Genomic DNA, 8,187 nt, shown 5'->3' with positions numbered 1-8,187 from the left:
CGTCACGCGCCCCAAGCCTAGAGCTGCCTGGCTGCTCCGAGCATCACCACTCCCCACCACACACCACGACAACTCTTGGGAGGCGAGGCGAAGAGCCCAAGCTCTGCCCACCTTGCTTCTACTGAGGCAGGGGCCAGGCCAGAGGGCTGTGGCGGGGAGGGGGCTGCAGTCTGCGGGGCCAGGGAAGGAAGAGCAAATGGCTCATTTGTCCCCAAAAGCCCCTGGCCTGCTGCAAGCAGCCATCACAGACAGAAATCATCACAACTGAGCACGAAACGACACTGCTGTGGTTTGGAAGCAAACGCTCCAAGAAAGTGCACACGCAGCACCCCAGCATCTGTCAGATGCCCCCCAAGGCGGGGCTGGTCCCTTACCTGGAGGCTGGATCCCAGCGGCGGCCCGCAGAGCATTGTAGCTGGACACCCAGTTCTCGTGGTCCACGCTGCCTCTGCAGCCCACCACCTTCACCCATTCTGGGTTTTCATTCATCACTTCCCCCGTGCTGGTGGTCCACTCCTTGCCCAGGCCGCCCACATACAGATGCTCGTCCTTCACAGCCAGCCACTCGGCTTTGAAGCCTGGGGACAAGGAGACGAGGGGCATGCCTGAGATGAGAGTCACCCCTCTGCTCCCCAGGCTCCTGTGGGGTCTGGCAGCCTTGGGCATCAGAGGTCATCTGTGCTGGACCTCATGTGAGGCAATGACAAGAGAGTGGGGGACAGGACAGCCTGGCTCAGGGCCCCACCCCAGAGAGGCAGGGGTCAGGGACTTGTTCTCCGTCTTCTATTCTCCCCCTCTCCTCACCTTTTGGGACCTGTCACATTCTCTTTGGCCCCTCAATCCAGGAACCCTCCGCTGGGACAGCCTCTCCTAAACTGATTCAAATGGCTCCTGCTGCTGGCACCTCACCTGCCCCTTCACTCCCAAAGGCCCAGCCAGACACCAGTCTCCTCTGATCCCCAAACTCTGCTTCCCAAGCTGTATGTCCCAACCTCACGATCACCTCCAACCCTGGGCAAGTGGAAGCGATTTGAGCTATCACCGCAGAGTGGCTCCTCGCAACCATGACTGGCGCCCACTAAGAGGACAGGAAGCAGCAGTAGCCAGAGCTAAGAGCGGCTGGCAGGGGCTCAGAGTCCCCTCCAATCCGTGCATTTATCCTCTTAGGTGTCTTTGTGGGGAGCCCAATGTGAAGGCTGCAGCGCACTCAGGCTGTGGGATGCTACCCCCTGCACCCTGGGTTCTAAACTGTGCTTGCCTTCCCAGACGTCTGGTGAGCTTCCTGCTGGCCCGAAGGACCCAGAGCTGTGGCCCGCCATGAGAAATGGCAGCAGACTCCAGAATACGCTTCTCTATGGTGGCTCTGGAGGGACCCACTGAGTTCCTGGGGTCCCAGGGGCCTCACCAGCTCCCCCAGGTCACTTTCGAGAGAAGACCCTCTCCGTTTTTCAGGGCTTCCATCCTTTCTGACGACCCGACCACGGGGTAACCCCAGGCTCCCGCTACTCTGCTTTCTCCCTGGTCCAACGGGGAAGAACAATGGCTGCCCATAAACACTGACACACTAAGGCAGAAATCGGGCAACCGGGGTCTTCTCTGAGACCTAGGCCCAGATCCATCCCAGGCCCGGGCGGGCTCTGAAGCGACTGTATCAGGGAGGGCTGGCTGACAGCGTGCCCCACGGGCCCAGCTAGGTGCGCCGTTCCTCCTCCGACCTGAGAGAGGCCCGAGTGTCCAGCTCCCTGGAGGGTGCAGGCCCACCTCCGGGAGCGCGGGTGAACACGGAGGCTTTCGTCGGCGCCCTCGCCCGGCGCCTCCCTGCCCCTTCCCCTCCGAGGCTCTGGGCCCCTCCAGCTCCCTCTTGGAGCTCTGTGCTCCCCGCAGCCTGAAAGCGGGAAGTCCTTTCTGGTACGGGGCAGACCAGTGGGTCACAGATGATATTCAAGCTTGGATCCCACCCAAGTGCAGTCACTGCTACTCATGCGCAGACCCTCCTTCTGCCAGGTTTTCAGAAAGCAGTGCTGGGCAGCGTAACTTCACCTTGTCAGTAAGTCTCAGTTCACAAGAGCATGTGACGCCATGGCTTTAAAGGTATGACGCTTGGAGGCTGGTGTCCCCGCGTGCTCTGAAGACATCTCTGAAGATGTAGGAAGGGGCTCGTGCCTGGGAGTGAGAGCAGCAGTGGAAAGGACCCGCTTCCCGGCCAGGCTTCTAGGAACAAGCTCTGACTGCAGCGACTGCTTCAGTGTGAGGCCAGCTCTGGGGTGGGGCAGCCGTGGGTCAGGAGGGAGACGGCTCCACCTGGTGGTCCCTCCTCCTGGTCACGTGAATGCTTTACCATGTACGTGCACAAAGCAAACTGGCGGACAGTCAACCCAAACCTGTCCCCCACACCCCAGCCAAAGCCAGGAGCTGGAGAGGACCCCACTTACCTTTCCCCACCGTCCCATCGCCGTCGGACAGGATCACCCACGGCACAGCCTTGGTGCCCTCGATCTGATAGATGACCCCTGTCCGGTCATCCACGGAGTAGAGTCTCCCGTTGAAGACGATCAGCTCAGACAGCTCCATGCCCCGCCCCTTTTCAGCAAGGTGGGACTCTAAGACCCCGTGGCCTTTGTCCCACTCCACGGCCACCTTGTCCCCGCTGTCTGACAGGGTCAGATAGCCCTTCTTCAGGTAACTGAACCAGGTATTTTCCTCTTGGGCTCTAGACTCTGTGTCCAAGTCAGCGATAACCGCAATTCGGTACCGAGTCCCGCCCGGTGTCCTCTGAGGGGCAGACAGCGGGTAGGTGTCATTGTACCGGTCAGCAGGTGTCTGGCTGAGCCTCCAGTTGTGGGCGTTGGGTGCGGGGGGCCGGCCTGGGGGCGGGCGGTGAGAATAGAGCAACCAGAGGACGGCGGCGCCCACGAAGGACGGCAGGATCACCTTCCAGCGGGGGCGGAAGCGGGGGTCTGCTGCCTTGGTCATGGACGCCAGCACCGGAAGGCCCCCCACACTGATCCGGAGGGAGTGCATAGGCTCATTCCATTCCAGGTGGTTAGGGGGCTGGGCGGGCATCAGACTGGAGGGCAGGCGGGACCTGGGCACCCAGAGAGAGGACAGAAGTCAGCAGCCCGCAGGGCACACGGGCCTCCCCGCCACCTGATGGTGCACAGGTGAGCAAAGTTATGCCATCTGTCTCAACTGGCAGGACAGAAAGCTCAGTGAGGGCACGTTCTGCGTAGGCGGTGCTTTACCAGCTCAGAAGGAGGGAGCAGCAGGGGCTGAGGGAGGGAGTCGGGGTGCTGAGGGGTTGGGCGGGACAGGCCAGCAGAGAGGGTCCAGGTCTGTCTGCTCATCATTGATGACTGGTCACCTCATTCGAGAAGCTCTCCCTGAGGGCTCTGCTCCTGACAGCACCCCCCACATCCCTTCCTTGGCATCTGCCACCCCCGCCCCTGCCAACCCATTACACAGCCATCAGCATGTCCATCTGTATCCTGCGCTCCTAGGACAGTGCAGAGCAGTCGTACGCTCATCAAGGGAGTCCTGACTTCCTCCCGGGCTAGGGTTCCGCAACATCCAAATAGAATCGTACAACGATTTAAGGTACACAGAAATACTCCTGTTTTTGGCAAGGTCTGCCCTCTGGCACCCTTCTATTCATGTAAGTGACAGAGGGCCCAGAGTCTGACCAGGACTCGTGGGCCCCGAAGGACAGCTGGCCTCACCTGAGGCCCAGCTTGGCCTCGGGCCCTGGCCTGCTCCCTATAGGCAGCACCACAGCTGGGTGGCGGCAGCCAGGAAGTGCAGCTTTTCACCGCTCACCCCCTGCTTACGTCCCCGGCACCGACCACGGCAGCCTGGCCAGCGTGGCCACAGCGGCGCCAGGCCAGCTTCTGGCTCAGGGCAGCTGCCAAGTTGGGGGAGCAGAATCAGCAGAGTCAGCCCTGGGCTGCAGCTCTGTCTCTGTCTCTAGTTGTAACTCAGTAAGTTCCAGCCCAAGACGGGCCCCTGGCTGGTCGCTGGGGGCATTTCTGCTTCCTGCCCCGAAACAACCAATGACGTGACTTCTGGGGCAGATGCTCCTCTCCTTGCCAGGTGGCAGCAGGGAAGGGCAGCTCCCTGCACCCCAGTCTATGCAGCCTGTGGGCAGGGGCCGCTGGGGGAGCTCCTGTCCACACCACAGGCTGCAGGCTCCAAGGGGGAAAAACCATGGCAACGGTTCCAAGTGGAAGCCAGCCTTTCCCTTCTCTTGCTCCTGGACAGATGTTTAGGTTTTGCCATCGGGTCAGGTGCAGAAAAGGGATGTCTAAGGAGCGAGCAAGGCACCAGGAGGTGCCGAGCAGGGGTGGGCGCTCTGGAAACCCTCCCGCTCCTCACCTCAAGCGCGGCTTCCAGGTTTCCCTCCTGGGTGAGGGCTCCCTCCTCCCTAGGAGGCGGCTCTGCTGCGGCCACAGAGCTGGTGGCTGCGCCTGCTGGGCTGGGAAGCAGGGGTCCCGGCCATTGCCCCTCCTCTGCTGTGCCCAACCCCAGGCCATCACAAGCCACGGCGGGGCCCAAGCCACCCGGCGTCGATCTCTTGCATGACGTGGCCGCTGAGCTCTCAACTCCCACATCTCACCTCCTGTTCCAAATTCTGCCTAGATTCCTAACACATTCGGATCTTACGATTTCCAGCTAAGTCTTACTCCCTCTCCCCAAACCTCCTTGTCCCCAACTCCTCCGTCAGGAATAGTGCTGGGTGATGGGGGGGCCAGCGTATTTGAAGCTGCCCAGGGCAAAACTTCCCTGGAAACCCTGGGAGATGCCCTTTTCTGCAGGAGATTATACTGCAGCCAGAAGTTCTGCACCACCACCACTCTGCCCACCCCAGGCATGGCCCCCACCCTCCTTCCACGGCAGCTGCTCCGACAGCAGGCCTGTCAATTCGGTGCCCCCCACCCCGGCTGCCCCCCGCACCCAGTGACCCCTGCGACCCACGTGAGCAAATTAGACCACACCGCTGCGTGCTCTAGGAGTAAACCCTCACTACTACGTGGCCCCTGCCCAGACCTCACCCCGCATGCACCCCTGCCCAGCCCACTTTTGCCTCTGCACGGCTGTCTCACTCTCTTTTCTGTCTTTCCCTCTGGGAGACTTGGCCGCCCGTCCCCCAGAGTCGGCCCCCACGTGCCTGCCCACTCGCCAGCACGGCATCCTGCTCCTTCTCTTCACCGCCCGCGGCAAGTTACATAATTACTCCTGCTCTGCCTTAGCTCCACGGGGCAGGGACCTGCCCACACGGGGCCAACAGCGGGAACTCTGCACACATTTGCCAAACGGATGACAAATATGCCCACACCTTCAACAGCCCCCCGGCTCCAGCCCCGTGCCCACCTTAGGCAGACTGCAAATCCACAGCCCTGCATCCGGCCCTCCCTGTCATCCACGGCGTCCCTGGTGGACACAACGCCCACCAGGGTAGACAGATGTCACCACTGTGATGTGTCGCCTGCCCTTAGTCTGCCCGCTTTCCATTCCTGAGCCGCCATCCTGCCACTGGTCATCTCGTCACATCTCCTGCCTGATGGCTTCCCGCAGATGACGTGGGGGGCCCGGGGTGGAGCCCACATGGCAACACCTCCCATGCACCAAGCTGCCTGGCCCTGGTCCAGGGGCTCAAGGGAAAAGAGCCCCCTCTCCTGCTGCTTGGGGGCAGTCAGCTCTTCTGGTTCCTTCACCTTCTACATATGTGTCCAAACTGCCACCTGAGTAGCCATTTTACCTCCAGATTACACTCAGGTATGCTCAAAGCACCCAATAAACATTGTGGATGAGTGATTATCCGTGAGGGAACAGGAAACCACCCCTCTGGCACCCTGGTCCCTTCCCATCCTGAGGAGCAATGGTGCATCCACGATTCTGAGTGAAGGGAGAGACAACTCCTCCCAACCCTGTGACACCTTGGTCCCCCACCCATCCCTTGCCACCCTGGAAGAGCAACCACCTCTCCATCCCTCCGGGATGCTCCATGTCCCTCCTGCCAGCAGGTGACGCTCCCCCAGATCCTCCTCCTCCTGTCTCTCTCTCCTCAGCCCCCAATGCTGTATGTCCTTCCTAGTCACCCACCCTTCTTCTGAATCTTCCCTGAGATGACCTCCGTCTCTAGGGGCATAGCCACTCCCGTGAGGGCTCCCCACACCTTCCTCGCCTGCACCTGTTCCCTGAGTTCCAGGCCCAGCAGGCCCAGCCGCTGAGCCTCCTTGTCGGCCTGCAGGCACCAGAATGAGCTCCCTCAGGAATTTATTGACCAGCCGAGGGCACTCCCAGACCTCAGAAGTCATCCTGGGGACCAGCTGGATCAGGTTCTTGCCTCCTCACATCTCAGCGCACCAGGCCCCCTCCCTGGTCTGGTCTGCACCCCACCTCCAGATTTGGGTCCCATCCCCCACCCTCCACTTGGTCCCGTCTCAGCTCGGCCGCTGGTGATCAAGGTCCAACCTGTCCTCTGCCATTCACCAGCTGCTCCACCTGGCTTCTCTGGGCCTCAGCTCCTTCCCGTGTAAACTCTGATTGAACAGTGCCGACTTCCTGGAGTCAGATGCCTGCCGCAGGACCTGGCACAGGTCGCCTGCTCCTGTCTGCCTGCTACCCTCGTCACTCTGCTAGCACCTATGCCCACCTGCCTGGAGGGCCCAGCTTTGTAAGTAAATGTGATGAGAAGTTGCTAGCCCAACCTGTAAGCACTCAGCATGGCAGCAAAGTCAAGGACTCTGCAAAGGACTCTGTAAAGCTGAACACGTCGACTGTCTGTCCCTCTACAGAAAAAGTGTGCAGGTCCCCAATCTAGACCTCCCAAATCCACGCTCCACAACTGGCAGAAATGATTTTTCTAAAAAGTGATCTGGATTGAAGTTCTTTGCTAGACCCCAAAGCTGTCCCACTAAAGGAGAGACCCCTCTGTTCCCCACTCACTCCCCCCGCCCCTACCCTGTGCCGGGCTCTCTATGACTCCACAGCCCACAGCCAAGCCCCTGTACGTGACGCTTCTGCCACATGGGATGATGACCTCTCTGACCACACAGAACCATCTGGAAGTCCCTGGCTGTGCCAGGACAGGGATGCTTCTTCTGCTGTCTCCTTGCCTCCCCGCATCCATGGTGAAGGACTCCCCCGCCCCCACCACCAGTAAGCTTCCCTCCTGGACCCAAAGGTGTCCAAGCCTGACCCCTGAGGCTGAGCGTCCCCTTATATGCTGATAAGGACTTTGCAGATGTGACTCGGTTGAGGACCTTGAGGTGGGGAGACGATCCAGGGGAGCCCTAGACGCAACCCCGAGTGTCCTTATAAAAGGGAGGCAGAGGGACATTACACAGTGATGGAAGAGGCCATGTGACCACGAAGGCAGGCAGGGGAGTGATGTGGCCACAGCCGAGAGGTGCCTGGAGCCCCCAGAAGCTGGAAGAGGCAAGGACAGATTGGCCCCAAGAGCCCTCGAAGGGAGCACGGCCCCGCTGACACCTGGATTTTGGCCGTGACACCGGTAGTGGATTCCTGGCCTCGGCACCAGGAGAGAACAGGTGTGTGTGGTTTCCGGTCACCACGCCTGTGGTAACCTGCCACAGCAGCCCTGGGAACAAACGCGCCTCCTCACACACTGTCCCCTGTGCCGCCTCTTCTGGGACCTGGCTGTGCAACAGCGTGGACCGCACGGTACTGCCATCCTGTCCTGCTCGGCTCTGAGCTCTGGCGGGTTCCTGAGACCGAAGCAACAGGCAGGGGCCCTGGGGCTCCGCCACCTTTCACTGATAAGAAGATGACTACACTTCCAGTGATAGTGGAACTCTGTCTGCCTTCCAGGAAATCCCTTTAGCTTTGCCCCTGGAATAATTTCTCTTTGGGTCAAAATCCAACCTTGATCTTCACTCCTCCGTTAATATCCTAGGAATTACTTTCATTTTAGAATAAAATCAGATGCCTTTCCATTTGTTCCCCACAACCCCAGGCTGGCTCACACCTAGAACGGACGGTGAGCCGCCTGTCTTGCTGCCAGAGTCCTGGCACAGAACAAGAGCTTGTGTTTTTATATAAAAACGAAAACACCCCCCCCTCCGTCCCCCAGCCAAACTTCCAGCCAGGAACACCAACAGAAATGTGCCCATGAAAGTGAGTGCAAAGTGGACAAAGTCACTCCCAGAAGGGGGGGCCCATGTGAGGCTC

The 8,187-nt window shown here is 60.1% G+C and overlaps 1 protein-coding gene across 7 annotated transcripts in view; it reads right to left on the bottom strand.

Moving 5' to 3' along the window:
- The window catches only part of LOC112920862 (soluble calcium-activated nucleotidase 1), a 32,220-nt gene that overhangs the window by 18,267 nt on the left and 5,766 nt on the right, over window positions 1–8,187 (bottom strand). For 3 of the 7 annotated variants that reach the window (XM_072746493.1, XM_072746490.1, XM_072746491.1), the window contains exons 2-3: window positions 2,433–3,085; window positions 375–578 (exon numbers count right to left, since the gene is read on the bottom strand). In XM_072746493.1, the coding sequence (XP_072602594.1) occupies window positions 375–578; window positions 2,433–3,063 (835 nt within the window). In that variant the 5' untranslated portion in view covers window positions 3,064–3,085. Of the gene's footprint in view, window positions 1–374; window positions 579–2,432; window positions 3,086–4,368; window positions 5,607–8,187 lie in introns of those variants that run through there. The other 4 variants (XM_072746492.1, XM_025999875.2, XM_025999877.2 and 1 more) reach the window with 4 other exon arrangements.

This window comes from Vulpes vulpes, chromosome 2 (genome assembly GCF_048418805.1).
Source record: "Vulpes vulpes isolate BD-2025 chromosome 2, VulVul3, whole genome shotgun sequence".
Taxonomy (NCBI): Eukaryota; Metazoa; Chordata; class Mammalia; order Carnivora; family Canidae; genus Vulpes; species Vulpes vulpes.
The sequence above is the reverse complement of the archived record's forward strand: the minus strand, read 5'-3'. Positions and strand labels throughout refer to the sequence as shown.